This window comes from Pteronotus mesoamericanus, unplaced genomic scaffold, assembly GCF_021234165.1.
Source record: "Pteronotus mesoamericanus isolate MK-2021 breed Mesoamerican mustached bat unplaced genomic scaffold, CSHL_Meso_final contig_65, whole genome shotgun sequence".
Classification (NCBI taxonomy): Eukaryota; Metazoa; Chordata; class Mammalia; order Chiroptera; family Mormoopidae; genus Pteronotus; species Pteronotus mesoamericanus.
The window spans coordinates 13,001,092-13,020,372 of NW_026555228.1; the positions used below are offsets into that span (position 1 = coordinate 13,001,092).

A 19,281-nucleotide genomic window follows, 5' to 3' on the forward strand; every position below is an offset into this window, starting at 1 on the left:
CTTCTGTCTGGATTCCTGTTTCCATTATCTCCTTGGTCGGAGTTTTGACCTCGGACTTTGGGTATGGTGATAGCCACTAAAATCTTGAACCTTCTGGTATTTGCCATTCTCTCTCTTCTGTAATCATCTCTGTATGTATATTCATTATGCCATTGAGACTTGACTTAGGATGCATACTCAGGATGCATACTATAGGAATGGTCATCTGTAGGGGAGTGGCGGGGAGACATCTGTATCCCGCATCTGGCTTTTTTAGGTGAATTTCCTCTTCCAGAGATTAATGGATCGTTAAAAGACATCATGATGGCCCAGGAGACTTTATCACAGTGGGAATCTAGCTTATATTGCTCAAGTACAAAATTAAGTGAGTTTCGATAAGATCTATATTCTAAAGAGCTATGGCACTTTTCTTTGGTATCTATATTCTCCCCATGACCCCTCAGGTGAAACACAGTGCCAGTAACATGGGACTCCTCCCTATATACTTGTTTGAATCAGTACATTCTCTGAGATTTTACCTAAAGGGAGATATTCTCTCCTCTTCATTAGTATGGCAGCTGCATTAAGTACCAACTCTGGTGGTGATCACTAGAAAGATATAAAAAAAAAGACCAGAAAGGGTTATCTGAAACAAACTGAATTTATTTGCTTGCCTGGAAAGGGAGTGCACAACATCAAGAACAAGGTCAGCAAAAGGGAGGAGGTACATCAAATCGGGTGAGAGTCTGAGTTCAGGTCTCTGGTTGGTTCCCAAGGCCGAGCGCAAACGCTTCTTTGCAACTGATCATTGCACCGGCTCACTTCAGGAAAGTGCGGGCACCATTGCCAAGAGGCCCAGGGGGGGTTACGGAGGCTCAAACGGGTGCAATGTCCCTCAGGTGGCGTATCTGAGGTGTTTGAAGTCGACCAAAAATCTTGCCTTAACAACATCGGTAGCACATTAGCACAGCTGACTTCATCGAGGAAGACTCACTGGTCACCTGTCCATTCACTCATCTCTTCTGGAACTGCCAGACCAAAATAACATGTTTAGTTAGGGCAAAAGGCATAAAAACATACACGTATACGCAGAAAAACAAGTCTTATGTAGACAGGGTACCCTTCAGAGTTGTAACATAGCAAAATATGAGACACACACACACAAATACTTATACACACATGTTCACACAAACATTATATACAAGTTAAGAGGTGGAAGCAACCGAAATGCAAATCCATGGGAAATTAATAAACACATGTGGCATATTCAAACAACGGGATATTACTCAGATGCAAAAAGGAACCGAGCACGGGTTCATGTTACAGCGTGGATGAGCCCCCAAAACATCGTGCCCAGGAAAAGAGGGCAGACATAAAAGGCCACATACTGTGTGATTCCATTCGCAGGAAAAGTCTAGAATAGGGAAGTCCGTCCAGGCGAAGGCAATGGGTGGTTTCTGGGGCTGAGGAAGTGGAGGGTGGGAAGCAAGATCCAAAGGGCTACAGAGATTTCTTTGGGGTGATGGAATGTTTTCAAAACAGAGAAGGTGGCGACACAGCACTGTCAACTAGTAAAAACCGCACACCACACGGGCTGTTTCTTATGTCAGTTACACCTCAATACAATGAGAGGGAAAAAGACAACTGAAAAGGCCAGGGACCTTGGAGGCCCATGGCACCCCGCAGAAGGCTGGGAGCTGAGGGGCAGGGCTAGCGCACAGCCCTCTCTCACTGAGCCAGGCAAGGGCGAGAAAGGGGAGGGGCGGGCTGCGCTCCAGAACCTGACCAGGCTGCAAACACTTGAAAGGCAGACAAGCAAAACTCATTCCCGAATGTTTAGCTGTTTGCCGTTCTGCTAATATGCTAGAGTTATAAACAACTTTTATAGAACACCTCTACAGAGTTAGAAAACACTTCATAACGAGAGAAAACGAACCGTCCCAGAGTGCCTTTTCCAGGCCTCAACTGCCACCTGGGACCACGGCCCTGGCCTGCAGGTCTGCCCTGGTCCGCTCCGCACACTGGGCGGCCTCCCCTGTCCTCAGTGCGGGTGTGACAAGCATCTCTTTTCAGAGGCTTTGTACATGTGTAACGGTTGATTCTCATACATTGCGCAAAAACCTACTGAACTAAACAAACACCCAAAGTCCATCCTCCTGAAAGGTATTTCTAATATTTCATAGGCCACTCCAGTATATGTCATGTACTGTGAAACCACTGAAAAGGCTGGGACCTTCTGGTCGCATGCTAACGTGGGTGAGCCTTGCAGACGTCATGCTAAGTGAAAAGGCCAGCCACAGAACGACCGCTGCTGTAGCGCTGCACGCACACCAAGTGGCTACAGCAGCGCGACTCAGAGGGACAGAGCGAGCCTGTGGCCCGCCAGGGTCTGGGGGACAGGGAGGCGGGCGGCTGGGGCTCCCCGAGCGCAGCTTCACTTTTGCAAGTTGGAAACAGCTCTGGAAACCTCACGTACACCGTGCGACCTGAAAGTGGTTAAGATGGTACCTTTCAGGGGGTGTGCTTATTTAACTCGGCAACATTTTCAAAAACCATTCATCTTGCTAAATTAATTTAATTTTAACTTTACCGGTATTGTAGATACAGTGTTTCAGGGAAACAATAGCCTTCAGGAGTTTAAACTCAGCCTAGTGTGGATCAGATACGCTTTAGAACCCTAAAATAGAAATGTCTCTGTTAACAACAGCAACCAAAACAATGACATAAGCCAAAAAACCCAGGTTATCAAACACCTCCTGTTTCTATGTAAGAATCACAGGGCTGTGCTTCTGTATCAAGTTTGCACGTCTAACAATGGAAAATACTGACACATTAAAATAATGTGGAATGAAGTAAAAACTCCATTGTTTTGGAGTGATGCTCTGTGGTTTTCAAAGAGAGGACACAACGTCAGACTCAGGATCTGGGAGTGCCAGGTGGGCCCCCATTCCCTTTGCCTTTGGCCTGGCTCGCTCCCTGCTGGCCCCCACGCAGCTGAGCTATGCGGGCCGCCACTTGGGGCGGCAGGGCTCTGAGCCTTACCTGCTGGGGCTGCGGTGGCTGCTGCGGGGAGACAGCCGAGAGCTGGGCCGTGGGTCGGGGGCGGCCCTGCCCAGGTGTCCCCTGGGCAGAGCGGGGCTGAGCCTGCACCACAACCTGGGGCTGCAGAACACTTCCGACTCCACTGCGGTTAAAGACAGCACTTAGCTGCGCGGATGAGGCTGCTTGCCCACTGGCTGAACGTTGTGCATTTGAGCACTGTGACACTAGCTGCTGAGGAGAAGTAGGCGGCTGCTGAAGCTGTGGCCCTAAAATCCACTGGCAAAGCAGCTGCTGCGGTTTCTGGGTTTTCCAAATGTCCACATCTTGTGGAGCCCAGAGGACACCTACGGGCCTAAATTTTGAAAGATCTAGATTATGCTGAGCACTTCCTTGTGAAGGAGCCTGTGACACAACAGGCTGGCCATTTGGTGGCCGGCCTCGTGGAGGCGGGTGGCTGGGCTTGGTTGCTCCAGGAGCCCTGGCCCTGGCACTAGAGCCCTTCGTGGGGTTGGCACCTCTCACGACAGTCTGGGCCGCAGGGACGGGACCTGCCGCTTTGATGGCACCGAGGTCAGCAGGCTTGGCCTTCACCTGGCTGGCCGGGGTTGTCTGTGACGAGTTAGCCGTGGACAGGGAGGCTGCAGGAGGGGCGCTAACGTGCTTCACCTCCACAGAGGATTTCCGAGGAAAGCTCGGTGGCTTAGAAGCAGGGACAGGAGACGGCAATTTACGGAGGCAAGAGCGCCTTGCCTGCTGGGGCGTCAAGCCGCTAATACCTGAGGAACTGTTTCCTGAGCTGGAGAGGAGGCTGATGGGTGGAGGGGTGTACTGGACTCCCTCCTCTGGCACTGAAGGCTGAGCTGACATGGCCCGAGGCTGTCCTGCTTTTCTCCCCACAGAAAGCTGGCTGAGGGGGGCTGGGTCGCTGGAGCCCGGGGACTCCTCGAAGGCACATTCGGCGCTTAGCGGCACCAGTTCCTCAAACAGACTCTGCAATTCGCCAGTGTCAAGGTATGACTCAGGATGCATACTATAGGAATGGTCATCTGTGGGGGAGTGGCGGGGAGACATCTGTATCCCGCATCTGGCTTTTTTAGGTGAATTTCCTCTTCCAGAGATTAATGGATCGTTAAGAGACATCATGACGGCCATCTTTGTTGTCTGGGGCTGATCACCTGCTTCACATCCATATAGAGAATCATCATCACATCCATATAGAGAATCACTATCTTTTACCCAGTTGGCTTGCCAGTCTGTTAGTGGTGACTCATCATCATATTTGACAGAACTCTCCTCTGTAGCATATTTCTCTACATCCACCTCAGAGGGGACCACCAAGTCACAGGGCCTCTGTTTCCACATATCCATACAATTTTCTGCTCTGGAAATGTTGAGGTCATCCTGCTGAGCTGCTTGACTTTCTTTGCTTTTTTTGTGAGGCGCCGGACTAGAAGACAGCTCCTGCTGCTGATTCAGGGAGGCTGTGGAATACCTCTTGAAGCTCCTCCTCATCGCGGGAGTGTTCATCTTCTGCTGGTTGTAGAGCAGCCTGTTTGCAGTGCAGGCGACTGAGACAGAAGGATCAAGGCACAGGGGTTCAGCGGTGGCTAGGATCAGCTCGCTCTCAAGTAAAAGTTTGTCTTCCTGGCTCCATTCCGGGTGATTGCTGCCTATGGACTGCACGTCGCAGGCTAACGTCTGCATCGTCGGCCGCAGGAGGACATGCCTGCTTTGGTAGGCAGGGGGCTCCGCACCACCGCACTGCCTATAGTCCCGCACCTCTGCTATGACGCACCCACGGTGAAAAATGTTCAGCTCGGACTTTTCCAGAAGATCCACCAATGCAGGAGGCAATTCCTCTGCATCCAGATACTCGAGAAATTTCTTTTCTTCATACGGCAGTTGAATGGGCTCTGACTGTGGTTCGCCCGGTCCCTTGAGCATCAGCGAATAGCCCTCCTTCCCTGGGTACAGGTTGACCACCAAACGGGGCAAGTCCTCCCTCTGAAGAAGCTTTTCTAACAAGTGCACATTGCTTATTAATTCCTCCGTAACCTCGGGCTCTTTTCCACATTCCTCAACATATAGGTCATACAGTTTGTCATGGAGAGATTTTTCCCCACTAGGTGGCTCTTCACTTTTAGGAGGTCTCTGCCGTGCACTTTCAATGACACACTCCGCGCCATCCAAAGCCCGTTCTAAAGCTTTTTGCATTGTGGCATAAAACGGGGGCCCTAGAAGAAGAGAAACCGTAAGTGCGCTGGTGCATGCGGTGAATACGCCGTCTTTAATGTCTATGTATCTTTTTGCCAAACCCACATCTCCACGGTGGAGCCACCAGCCTGACTACAAAACAGGCACCAAGAAACCCACCCCCCAGAAAGCACTCCATAAAAACTTACGATTTGAGGGTGGCTTACCCGTGCAGGAGTCTTGCAGAGGTCGCCGACTCACAGTGCCTCGAGGACTGCAGCCTGGCCGGACTCTCCCAGGCACCTTTGCGCACGCGCACAGCGCCCTCTGCAGCAGCGCGCCTGACGCCAAGCTTCATCCCACTGTCGCCTGTCCGTCACCTGTAGGGGGCGTGAGGCCCAAAGCTCACACTTCCTGTGCCGGCACCGCCCCCCCTCCCCCGCCCTGATCTCTGAACAACAGCATCTGGAGGGATCGCTTCTTTGACTTTTCTGGTGAAAGCATGCCAACAAAGCAGAAGCCACCCACGAAAAATGCATACTTCTGGGGTACGGTTTTACTACACAGCGTTGGTGCGGGAATGCAATTGCTGGGAGAGTCATGGAAGGTGGTCGTTTCTTTTGTGGGCGAGCCTTTCGGCAGGGATTGTTGACAGTTCTTGGAATCTCTTGTCATCAGTGGCGAGGCTGCCCCCAGTGCCCACCAATTTAACACACACCAAAGTGTCCACATTTGCGGCTTTTGCATATGTGCAGGCTTTGGTGCGGGCGCCGCCATTCTTCAGTGACTCTTCCAGCAACCTCCTGCCCACGGGTTTTCACGGCCTCGCAGATGTGCAGGGAGCATCCCCTTCTGATACTTAAGTCCTGACCTTCCATCTCCCTATGTTTTGCACAAGGGCATTTTGTAATCTGTTACACACTCTGAGGGAGGTAAGTTATATTGCCTATGAATTACAGAACTAAACTCTTTCCATAGAAGGTGATTTGCACCTGATCGGGTTGAAAACCATTGTTCTGGGTGATGGCAGCAAATTTAATTGAATACCATAACTGTAGACCATAGCTACAGTGCTAATGGTGGGCCTGGACTGATACGGAGTCTTGGATGCTTTCTGGGACATCGATTTCCCTTACTTCTCTTGCTTTGAAATCGGCCAGCCCTTTTGGACAGATTTCCAAGGGAATCTCTTGCTGTTTCGACGTAGACATGATGATAAAATGATATTTCCAGTGAAGTCTCACAACTGAGAAGAATCTAAGACAACATGGTGAAACACCTGAATTACAGACTAGTATAAAATAAATGTGCTTTTTTAACTGATGGCAATTATGATAATTATATACATAGTAGATACAGTTCCTTGCTGGAGGATTAGAGTCTTCCCGACCAAGGGTTCCTCAAAGACGATCCTCATTTGGGACTAGACCAGAGCAGTTTTCTCAGGGCATATGAATTGTTTGGGGCAAAGGTACACTTGTGGAGTACCTCAAGGAGGTACTAGATGAAATCAGTTTAGTTTCTGAAGTCTTTTCAGCATCTTCCCCTGTCTCTCTTTCTTCCCCTCCACATACCCTAATTTAGGTAAAGCGTAAGACAGGATAGCTAAATCTACTTTGCTACCCGATAATCGAAATATCTGACTTTAATAAAGCCTGAATCACTGAGGTCAACGTGAGCTCTGACTCTCATTCAAAGCACTGCGTTTTCCTTCCCGCGGGAACACGTGAACTCAGCTGCCGACCAGACTCGTGCAGGTTTCTCACCAACCGCGATCCTGTTCCCCCAGACTGCTTCTGTCCCCCAGAATTTGCTGAGTGTTGGGTTTGATTAAGGGGCAGTCTGTAATAGTAGTCCATGAGGTGGAGAAGCCAATTAGAAAGGCAAAGCTCTGCTCTCTTGTTGCTGGGAAGCAGGCGTTTTTTTTGTTGTCGTTGTTGTTGTTTTGGATGAGAAGTGGCGCAGTGGACCTGTGTTCAAGTGTGGCTCTCATCCCAGAAGTGAAAGGAGTCCATGACTTACGTGGGACACTTCTGGGCTGCAGACTAGGCTTTCTGTTTTCTTAGCATTGTACCGGAGGAAGGCCGGGCCCAGGCTGAGGCTTGTGGGGTCTGGGGTACAGTATGAAGATGTAGCACAGGAGCTCCAAACCCAAACCGGGGAGTTTAAGGGTTTGTGATATCCTGAAAAAAACCACCCAAAGAACTAGCAGATGTGGACATGCTGTTTATTACTCATATTATAGGAGAGTGCCCCGACGGCAACTAGTCGGTGCAAGAGGGACTGCACCTCTTCAGTCTGAGGCTTGTTATAAGGGGTCCCAGACAAAGGAGGCATGTGTCCTCCATTGACTCTAAAGTACATTACCTCAGTATGTAAAGGGTCAAGAAGCAGTCACAGGACAAGAAGCCACTCACAAAAGGAGATAAGGAGGTAGTTACATAACCCAAACAATACATATTCCTCTGGCCAGTGGCCATCTGACCATCTCTCAGTCATGGAAGGGGGGAGGGCCATGTCCATGGACCCCACACTCTACCCCAACATTGCTCTTCCACCTCACATTCTTTGCATTAATTCTACTGATAGGGGACCTACGGGTTGAGCATATTGGCACATTGCATCCATACACCACAGGTACACTCCAAGACTAAAACCGCAAGACAGAAACCAAAGAGACCCAGGAGGAGGGAATGTCACCAATAGTCTGTGGCAGTTGGTACCATAATATTCTTGCACAGGGGCGCTGGTATCCACCCCATGAGTTGCACAGTTTCATTTGCAGTCCCATTTCTGTGTTCAATACATATAGGTGCAGCCTGTCATACTTTTATCTATAATGCTGACAGCCATCCCATTCTGTCCCAAACTGCATATGTGAGCTATGGCTTGGTGCCATTAGCTTGTTCTCTAACAAGGGAAAACACCTTCTTATGTGTCTGTTTGAAGAGAGGGTCAGAAGCCTTCCAGCCTTGCAGCCAGTCCCAGCATGTCTCGTTCTCAGGGTGAATCCACCATGGCAGGCTGGCGGAGGCCAAGGTTGGGAACTCTGTGCAGACCCAACCATCTGAGCAGTTGTTCTCAGCAGCCAGCATTACCACCCATTGTGGGAAGGTGTTATTTCTGCAGAATCCAACCAGACAACCCCCAGGAATTTGACAGACAAACCAGCTTAACAAGGACATAGTATACATTCTATGAAAATATAAACAAAGGATAGTGGACACAGCAAATCATAAGCCAGTTTCTGAGTCTGCAAGAGAGTCAGATAAGAAGACTTCCAAATGCAAGGCTTTTGCTGGAATGAAATTAAGCAGTGACAATGTGATATATCCTCTTTCTCTATAGTTTAAATGTCTCTGGTGATATCATCAGGTGCTCAGGTAAATTCTTTATGGTTGCTACTGCATCAGCAGTTCTCAATAGTTCCAAATCAAAGGATGAAGGAAAAAATGAAACACTAGTGTGGAAGAAAACTGGAGAAATTCAGGATCCAATCTAGTTCATAGGTGAGAAATAAAATTTTACAGACAGTTCACTGAATTAAAGTCTACTTTCCATAATTGTGTATAATTGATTTTATTGAAACATAATTTTATCCCCTAAAATCACCCTCATTTTTATCAAAGAGTCAAATCAAGACCTATTCATTTACTGTATTAGGTCCAGTTTCCATTTGGCCTGATTATTTGCATAAACACAACAGGAATAACAATTGATCATGTAGGCCCTCTTAATTCTACTTTGTGGGAACATTACAAGGAATTCCTAGATTGAGATTTAATTAGCCCCCATGGCTGGGAAGCCAAGCCACACAGTTTCCATCAGGCTGTGCCTGCAGTACTTGCCTATTTGATAAGTTTCTTAAGTTCTTGAGGTCCCCAAAATGTCTTGAGGTTCTTCCCATGCTTACTTTCAGGAAAGTAAACTTTGCTCCTTACCTGGAAAGACTACCATGAACCACATGACCAAGCAAGGTACCAGGCTGTTTCTCCAAGGCGCTTCTATTGGCTACAAAATCAATCTTAATTCCTTATGGCTTTCTGATGACATCTAGAGTCCAGATAAAGCCTTGGTTAATAGAATAACACTTGGAAACTGACTTTATGCATTATGTTATGAAGAAATCAGATTCCTATTGGATTTATGCAAACAAACATATTGCCATGGAAAGAATAGTACTCATTGAGAGTTTCCAAATTGCAGAGAGATCAGGTAGGGAGGAAAATTAAATGTCTCAGTATTGCTTATGAAAATATATCTTACCAAATTGCTTTAAGAAACAGAAAGTTTTATTATGTCTGGAAAACAAATAATTAAAAATTAACAATATTTTTTTCAACACAAAGTTATAAAAGCCCCAACTATCTTTAGTTTATTATGTCTAATAATTAATATTTATTTATCCTGAATATCTGCAAGCACCTCTATAAATTCAGTCATTTCACAGAGCACCAGCAATCTTCACTCAGTTCAAAGGTACGATCCGAAAATCCATGCTCAGAAATATATAATCCAAAACAAGTCAGAGTCTTCTCCATGAACCCCTCCCAAGACATATCTTTTTGCAGATGCATTAAAGCAAAACGATGACTGTTTATAAATGACAAAACTTAAAATAACGTGGTTACAGAGTTGAGTATAATGCAGTTGACAACGGAATTTGCTTTCCTGCAACAACAATTTAAGATAACAACTAAAATTACAAATGAAAGTATATCAGAACTCATATAATCTCTAGAATATCTACTTTAGTAATAAAAATATGTGTATACAAATAGAACATGCTTATTATTTCTTTATTTGACAAGGCTTACCGTGTACTTTAAGAATATCAAGTAGGCCTAATTAGTTAAAAAAAACTTCTTTTATAAAAGAGGGAGAACAAGTCTCTGAGGTATTTCAGGGGCCTGTTGGAATAACTCAAAGTCATTCCTCAGCTTAAAAGTCTCTTAAAATTTAAGCTTTGGGAAGGCTGTCAAAAAAACTTAACCAAAAGATTATAACATAAACCTTTTGTAAAACAACACATTTTTATGGTAATAACTTAAAAGACCTTACTTAAACTTAAAATTGGTTTTCTCATCAAATAATTTGTCCAGACCACAGGATCATGTTTAATTTGTGTAAGTACTTAATATCTTTAGGCCAATAAAATATTGCCCCCTAGTTATGCCATCTGGAGGCAGAAAACATACCTCATGTCATGCACAGGCAGACACACATCACATGAAGACCATGCCCATGAAAACTAAACACATAAAGACCATTTGAATTACTACTTTTTGTAGAGAAAGCACAAGATTTTTCTCATTTGTTTTTGACAACTTTTAAGAAGACTATAAAAGGGGATGGAAGGTCCTAAGTACCCAGCAGGAAGACCTGTTGAGGCTCTCAAGCAAAGCTTCAAGGACCGTGTGAATGGGCAATGGAAAAAAGTCTTGACTTCAGTCCAAAGAACCAACAGTGGGGAAGAGCCTGAGGAGGGCCGCTTCACCTCCCTGAAAGGTCAGAAACTGGGGACAGAGGATAAATGCTCCAGATAGAGGACCTGGGGTTAGAGTAATGCAAACAACTCCAGGTCCCACCAGAGTCAAAGAATGTCACCAGAGAGAAAGTAGGTTGGGGAAGGGGTACTGGAGTCTGACTGAGGTTTCTTCATTTACAAATGGAAAACTCACAACCTTTGCAAATCTTTCTGCCGCTCTCCCCAAATTGCTTATCCATTCCGAAATAACCATCTTTAGAATAACTCACTTTTAATCCTTGTCCTTCGAAATTGCATCTCCATGCCTTATGCCTTCTATTATTAAAACCATACAATTTCTTTCCAACTCAAATGTAAGTCATTGGCATTCTTTTGATTGACAAATTCATGAATACATTTCATAAATCTTACCCCATTTACTAGACCTTTAGCAAAACAATTCTAACTAGTCTAAAATGCAAGCTAAGCTACTCTTTTCCAAAATAGAAACAAAGATAAAATCTAAAAAGCAAAGGGAAAATTTCAAGAAGGGATTAGGACAAGCCTTAGAATCTTATCCCCTTATTTTTCTCTCAAACTTAAGCTCACCCTCTAACTGCCACATTTTTGCTTCAGCTACTTCTTTTTTGCCCCTTTCTGGGTCCTCTGCTAGGCCTGCCGGAACGCTGGGGGCACCCCCCAATCCTGGTGCACCACTCCAGGACTCCCACTGTTTCCAGGGTTATCCCCTGCCCTCCACCTAGGACGTTACCACATGCAGTCCACCCAACAGGGGTGTTTTCTGGAAAATCCCATTCATGATGCCAGTTGTAGCACAGGAGCCCCAAACCCAAACCAGGGAGCGGCTTAAGTGTTTGTGATATTCTGAAAAAACCACCCGGAGGACAAACAGGTGTACACATGCCATTTACTACTGATATTATGGGGCAGTGTGAGAGAGACCCCACCTCCTCCAGTCTGAGGCTCGTTATAAGGGGATCCAGACAAAGGAGGCACTTGTCCTATGTGTGACCCTAACCTACTTTACCTCAGTGTATAAAAAGGTCAACAAGCAGTCACAGGACAAGAAGCCGCCCCAAGAAGGAGATAAGGAGGGAGTTACAATCCTTTCCCAAAACAATACACATTCCTTCCAGCCAGTGGCCGTCAGACCAGTCCTGAGTCTTGGGAGGGGGGAGGGCCTTGTCTACTGGCCCCACAGAAGGAGACACCCACTCCTCGGGTTGTGCAGTCCCTCAGGGTCCGCGCCTTCCATGCCCCGCTCGCCTCACCTGGTCCCAGCCCTGCCCTGGCTCCCCCGGGCCCGCCCTCCTTCCCAGCCTCATGTCTCCCTCTCCTCTGGTTCACGTGTCTGCGCTCTGCCACGCTCCCCATGCCGCAGGCAGGCCCACGCTCTCAGGGCTCGTGCCCTGGCAAAAGGCTGTTTCCTCTGCTGAGCGGCCCCTCTCTGCTTAGCCACCTGCGATGCCCACCTTCCACCGCAAACACCCCTCCCGACCGCCAGGCAGCTGGCCTGCCCTGTCAGCTCCTCGGCCAGAGCGCCCCTGCCACGCGCCCTGTTACAGGCAGGCTCCCCGCCGGGAAGGCCTTGCGTCTTTGCCCGGCTCCTCCACACTCAGCCCCGGGTGCTCTGAGGGCAGAGGCGCTGTCTTTCCCATGTCTGTTCGGCCGCCGACCTGGCTGTCACGCAGCACGGGCTGGCACTGCAGCATGAAGGAACGTTGGACTCCACATTCCATGTCCGCCCCTCGAGGCTCATGAAAACCTCGCAAAGTGAGCATGTCATCCTCTTTGTAGAGATGAGGCCAGTGTCCAGAGCCAGGTGTCCTGACGCTGGTGCTTCACGTGCCCGGGTTTCTGAACACGGGGCTACTGACATTCGCCTGGGTGGGGGGGGCTGTCCTGTGCCCTGTAGGGGGTTCAGAGCATCCTGGCCTCACCCCCTAGGTGCCAATAGCGCTCACCCGCAGCCGTGATCACTAAAACGGCCCTGATACCGCCCAGTGTCCCCCGGGGGGGCAAATCGTCCCCTGACTGAGAAGCACTCCAGGACCCTGCCCTGTAAGCCAGGAGCGCGTCCCCGGCTCGGCCCTCAGCAGCCGACCCGGGGGGCATGTCACTTAGTAGACCGGTGCACCTGGAGGGACGAGCTCTCCAGCTGTCGCGCTGACTGTGTCAGAGGTCGGGCTTCCCCAGAGGCCGACCCGCAAGGGGAGGTGGGTGTGAGTCGTTTGGGGGCTCCTCTGGAGCAGCCCTGCTGAGGGAAAGGGGAGCTGAGTCAGGGGTGAGAAGGAGGACAGTGAAAGGCACGTTCGGGGGGCAGGAGGCTGCCCTGGACAGCCGGTCCCTGCCGGGGCAGGGCCCCTGGGAGACGTTACGGAACAAGCCTCAGGTGGTTTTAGCCCACAGGCAGTGAGACTCAGTGTTGACTCATTCACTCCTCCCTCTTGGCCGAGCGTAGCCCTGGGGGCATCATTCCCTGTCATTCTATGTTGCCCTGTGCAAGAGCCGCCCGTGCGACGTGGCGCGAGAATGCCCTCACACGGACAGCCACCGGTGCCCGCAGTCAGGCTGTCCGCGTGTATAGAATGGCCAGCGCAGGGGGAGGCGGGCAGGGCGCCCGCTGCACCTGCTGCACCTGTGGCGGGGGCGAAGCGGGAGACGTCGGCCACCCATCCTTAACGAGGCAGAGAAACACGCCTTGCAACCCATCCAGGCGCGTGGAGGGGCCGACTGCACTTGATCCGAGTGAAATGGGCAACTGCCTGGGATTGTGTCTGTCGGCTCCTACAGCCAACACAGCCCACAGCGGAGGCTGTGGCCACTCCTTACTTCCCCGAGAGGACCCCGAGGTCGCCTGGGCTCCAGGTGCCCTGGATGAGGCGGGGAGCGTGGCTGTGCATGTGCCCGTGTTCCTGAGTGCGCCTGGCACTGCTCTCCGCGGCTCGGCCGCTCCCTCTGCCTGAGCTTCCTAATGCCATCAGGTGAGGGCTTTGAAAGACTCGCCTGTGCCCATCGCCCTTGGAGCCTTCCAAGCGCGGTGACGAGCTCACTGGCTGATTATAAGGGATCCGGCTCCGGCCTTTCCCTACAGCAGCTTGACATAGATGTACATGCAGAGGACACTCATGGCCAGGCTAAAATACACTAGAGGAAGGAGAGAATTGAATTAATTGCAAGATAATTGACCTGTTTTATAATAGTAAACTGTTTTACTCCATATTTACTGAGGTTGAGCATGAAATTTTAAATTAAATGTAATATGCATAGAGTATAATTTACCTATTCCAGTGTACAGTTCTGTGAGTTTTGAAAAAATGTCATCAATTCCACAGTCACCACTATAATCAAGATATAGAACTGTTGCCCTGGCTGCTGTGGCTCAGTTTGGTTGGGTGCCATCCCACAAACTGGAAGGTCACTGGTTCAATTCTCAGTTGGGGGTGTGAGAGAGGCAGCAGATCAATTTGCAAATTGATGTTTCTCTCCCTCTCTTCCCCTCTTTCTAAAAATAAATGAATAAAATCTTTAAAAGAAGATACAGACTGTTCCCTCATGCAAAAAATGCCCTTATACATATTTGTCATCAATTTCTACCCCTCCCCCAATCCTGGGCAAGTATTGATTTGTTTTCTGTGCCTATAGATTACCTTTTCCAGAATGTCATATAAATGGAATTGTAAATCATACAGCTTTTGTGACTGGATTCCATCACATACATACATGTAAGATTCATCCATGTTGTTTCATATATAATTAGTTTTTCCTTTTCATTGCTGCCTAGTATTTCATTGTATTGATGTAGCAGAATTTGTTTTTCATTAACAGCTGAAAGACATTTGCATTGTTTCCAGTTGTAGGTGGTTATGAACACAGTTGTAAACATTTGTAAACAAGATTTTCTGTGTACATTTTCATCTCACTTGGGTAAATACCCCATGTGGGGCAATGTTGAATCGTGTGGTAGGTTTATGTTTATCTTTATAAGAATCTGCCAAACTATTTTTGAAAGTGGCTCTACCCTTTTTTATTTATTTCCGGCAGCAACATTTAGAATCTCATTTGTTCCACATCCTTGTCGGCACTTGGTATTATCAGGTTTGTTTCATTTTGAACCATTCTAATAGTTGTCTAGTATACCTCATAGTGGTTTTCATTTATATTTCCCTAATTACTAGTGATCTTGAGTATCTTTTTTTAAAGGTTATTTTATTTCATTATTTTAAAGATTTTATTTATGTTTTGAGAGAAGGGAAGGGAGGGAGAAAGAGAGAGAGAGAGAGAAAGAAACATCAGTGTGTGGTTGCATCTCATGTGCCCCCCGCTGGGGACCTGGCCTGCAACCCAGGCATGTGCCCTGACTGGGAATCGAACCAGCGACCCTTTGGTTCACAGGCTGGTGCTCAATCCACTGATCTGCGCCAGCCAGGGCTTGAGTATCTTTTTATGAACTCGTTTTCCATCCACATATGTTTGTTGACATGTCTTTTGAAATATTTTGCCTATTTTTTATTGAGCTGTTTTCTTATTAAGTTTGAGATTCATTGGTATGGTCTGGATATAAGTCATTTAGGAATATATGTTTGGCAAATATTTCCCCCTTTTCTTTAGCTCATCTTTTCATTCTCCTAACAGTTCCTTTTTGAACAGCAGGATTTCTTAATGTTGATGAAGTCCAATTTATCACTTTTTTCTTTTTTAGATTGTGCTTTTTGGTGTCATATCTAAGAAATTATTGCCTAACACGAGATCACAAAGATATTCTGTTGTGTTTTCTTCTGGACGTTTTAGAGTTTTAAGCTTGTCCATTTTGAGTTCATTTTTGTATAAGGTGTGAGGTATAAGTCAAGGTTCATTTTTCACACGTGAACGTCCAAGTGTTCCAGTATTATTTGTTGAAAAGGCTGTCCTTTCTCCATTGAATTGCCTTTGCACCTTTCTGAAAAATCAGTTGACCATATATGTGAAGCTATATTTCTGGGCTCTGAATTCTGACCCACTGATTTATTTGTCTGTCTCTGTACCATACCACTATGTATTAATAACTGTAGCTTTATAATAAGTTTTGAAGTCAGGTAGTAATAAGCTCCAACTTTGTTCTTTTGCAAAGTAATGATGGCTATCCTAGTGCTTTAGTCTTTTCATACACATTTTAGAATCACCTGGTTAATTTCTACAGATTTCTTGGTCTAAATCCTAGTTTAGGATTTAGCAATAGTTATCTGTGCACCCTTGAGCAAATTACTTGACTCTTTTGCGCCCCTGTTCCTGATTTATAAATTGGGATGGTGGTAACGATGATGATGCCTAATTCATTTAGTTGTTTTGAAGTTTAAATGACATAATCCACACAAACCATGTTCATAGAACAATGCCTGGCATGTAGTGTGGACTCATTTAAAGGTTATACAGTTTTTTGGTCACTACCACTCTTCTGATTGCTTCAGAACACTTATATTTTATTTCTTGGGGACAGTAGGGAACTAGTGAAGAATTTGAAAAGAAAGAAAAACTTCTTTTAGCATGTTAACTAGAGTTAGGGTGAAGACAATGGACTGGAATGGGGTGACAATGATGGCAAGAGACAGGTTAGGAATGACTGCAATACCCCAGTGGCAACCCATGAGGTTAGTGTTAGTGAAGATGTAAAAGAAACACTTGAGTCGTTTCTCAGGTAAATTGTGTGATTACTTATTACTTCATAAGTAATTGGTTATAGGAGTTGAAAACAAGGAAAGAGATTAATTTGACTCAGAGTTGCTAGCTTTTATGTTTTATTTTATATTTGTTTCTGGTGTACAGCATAGTGGTTAGACAATTATATAATTTATGAAGTGATCCCCTGATAATTCTAGTACCAACCCAGCACCACGTAGTAATGAAAATATTCTTGACTATATCCCCTGTGCTGTACTTTACATCCCCATGACTATTCTGTAACTACCAGTTTGTACTTCTTACTCCCTTCACCTCTTTCATCCATCTACCCCACTCTCTCCTGCCTGGCAACCCTCAGTTTATTCACTGTATCTACGGCTCTGTTCCTGTTTTGTTTGTTTATTTTGTTCTTTAGATTCCATATATAAGTGAAAATCATATGCTATTTGTCTTTCTCTGTCTGATTTATTTTGCCTAGCATAATACCCTCTAGGTCCATCTGTGCTGTCACAAATGGTAAGGTTTCATTCTTTTCTTTGCCCAAGTAATATTCCATTGTATATATGTACCACAGCTTTTTCATCCACTCATCTGTTGATGGGTATATGGGTTGCTTCCATATCTTGGGTACTGTAAACGCTGCAATGAACATAGAGTTGCATATATTCTTTCGAATTACTGTTTTTTATTTCATTGAATATATTCCCAGAAGTGGAATTGCTGGATCATAATGTAGTTATATTTTAGTTTTTGATGGACCTCTGCACTGTTTTCCATTGTGATGTACCAATCTACAATACCACTAACATTGCATGAGGATTCCTTTTTCTTCACATCCTCGCCAACACTTGTTTCTTGATTTATTGATGATAGCCATTCTGACAGGTATAAGGTGATATCTCATTGTGGTTTTAATTTGCATTTCTCTGATGATTAGTGACATTAAGCATCTTTTCTTATGTCTGTTGACTGTCTGTATGTCCTTCTTTGAAGAAGTGTTTATTCACATCCTCTGCCTGTTATAAACTGGGTTGTTTTTTAAAAAGACTTTTATTTATTTATTTTTAGAGAGAGGAGAAGAGAGAGAGAAAGAGGGAGAGAAACATCAATGTGTGGTTGCTTCTCATGTGTCCCCAACTGGGGACCTGGCCCACAACCCAGGCACGTGCTCTGACTGGGAATCAAATCAGCGACCCTTTGATTCACAGGCCAGCACTCAATCCACTGAGCCACACCAGCCAGGGCAGACTGTTTGGGTTTTTTTGTGTGTGTGTTGAGTTATATGAGCTCTTTATACATTTTGGATATTAACCTTTGTTGGATATATCATTGATAAATATCTTCTCCCATTCAGTGGATTGTCTTCTCATTTTGTTGATAGTTTTCTTTGCTGTACAAAGACTTTGTAGTTTGATATAGTCCCATTTGTTTATTTTTTTGTGTGTGTTTCCCTTGCTCAAGGATATATGTAAGAAAAAATATTACTAAGAACAGTGTCAGAGACCATAGTGCCTATGTTTTCTTCTTGAAATGAGAACTCTCCTGTAGGTAACTAACTGCTTTTCTCTTGCTGCTTTTAAGATTTTCTATTTATCTTTAACCTCTGGCATTTTAATTATGATGTGTCTTGGAGTGGACCTCTTTGCATCCATCTTGTTTGGGACTCTCTGTGCTTCCTGGACTTGCATGTCTATTGCCTTCACCAAATAAGGGAAGTTTTCTTTCATTATTTTTTCAAATAGATTTCCAATTTCTTTCTCTTTCTCTTTTCTTTCTGGTACCCCTATGATGCAAATGGTGGACCTCTTGAAGTTGCCCCAGAGGCTGCTTATACTCTCCTCATTTTTTTTTGGATTCTTTTTCTGTCTTGTTCTGATCGCTTGTTTTTGCTTCCTTATGTTCCCAATCATTGACTTGATTCTTGGCTTCATCCACTCTACTGCTGTTTCCTTATAAATTGCTTTTTATTTCAATTAGTGTATCCTTTGTTTCTGACTGGATCTTTTTTATGCTGTTGAGGTCCTCACTAAGTTTCTTGAGCATGCTTATGACCAGCGTTTTGAACTTTGAATCTGATAGATTGCTTATCTCCATTTTATTTAGTTCTTTTTCTGGAGTTTTCTCCTGTTCTTTCGCTTGGGCCATGTTTCTTTATCTTCCCATTTTGGCTGCCTCTCTGTGTTTGTTTCTATGTATTATGTAGAGCTGCTATGTTTCCTAGTGTTGGTATGATGGCCTTATATAGTAGGTGTCTTGTGGGGCTCAATAGCACAGTCTCCTTGGTCATCTGAGCTGGGTGCTTCAGGATTGTCCCTTGTGAGGGTTGTGAGTGCACTTCTGTTGTTGTTAAGCTTTGATTACTCTTGGAACATCAGTGGGTGGGACTGACCCTCAGGCTGTAAGGATTCGCCATGAGCACAGACCACAAGGTGTTGTGCAGGGGCTGACCCCACAGAGTGGGATTTGCCCCAGTGGTGTCTGCTTCTTGCTGAGACCTCCTTTTGTGTGTGCCACTTGTGGAGCTAATCAGGTGGTGTTCTGTTGCATTCTGAAGCTGGCTACCCAGGGTGTTGGTTCTGTGGCCTCTTGGGAGGGACTCCAGTGTAGGTTAATGTCAGATACTGCCTATGACTGGCCCAGGGCTACCTGTTAGGAGATACAAAGTGATCTGTGGTTGGTAGTTGTAATGTACCTGTATGCACATGGGAGTGGTTATGCTGTGAACTGAGGCTGTCTGCCACCAGTACCAGGTTTGGGGCAGGTCAGCAAAAGGCCCAAGGCTCCCCAAGACATGCTGCTGCTTGCCAGTGGTGTGTAAGGCTCAGCCACTGGAAGAGCCTCAGGCAGAAAGTGAGCTGGGTGAGGCAGGATCTCAGGGATTTGTCAGGGTGGAGCTAGCAGAATTTACCAGACTAATGCAG

General features: G+C 46.1%; 1 protein-coding gene across 1 annotated transcript; it reads right to left on the reverse strand.

The window, feature by feature from the left end:
* Positions 1–2,256: 2,256 nt before the first annotated feature.
* On the reverse strand, positions 2,257–5,235 carry LOC129076866 (transcription factor SPT20 homolog). Its single transcript, XM_054581008.1, has 3 exons — positions 3,022–5,235; positions 2,570–2,627; positions 2,257–2,465 (listed from the first exon to the last, which is right to left on the reverse strand). Exons 1-3 carry the CDS (start codon positions 5,233–5,235, stop codon positions 2,257–2,259), a joined length of 2,481 nt encoding a protein of 826 aa, XP_054436983.1.
* Between the last annotated feature and the right edge of the window lie 14,046 nt (positions 5,236–19,281).

Coding starts and splice junctions, on each gene's coding strand:
- LOC129076866 (XM_054581008.1), bottom strand. CDS start 5,235: ATGCAAAAAGCTTTAGAACGGGCTTTGGATGGCGCGGAGTGTGTCATT. Junction 2,628..3,021: donor AGCCACCGCAGCCCCAGCAG/GTAAGGCTCAGA, acceptor GATCCACACTAG/GCTGAGTTTAAACTCCTGAA. Junction 2,466..2,569: donor ACACTGTATCTACAATACCG/GTAAAGTTAAAA, acceptor AACCACTTTCAG/GTCGCACGGTGTACGTGAGG.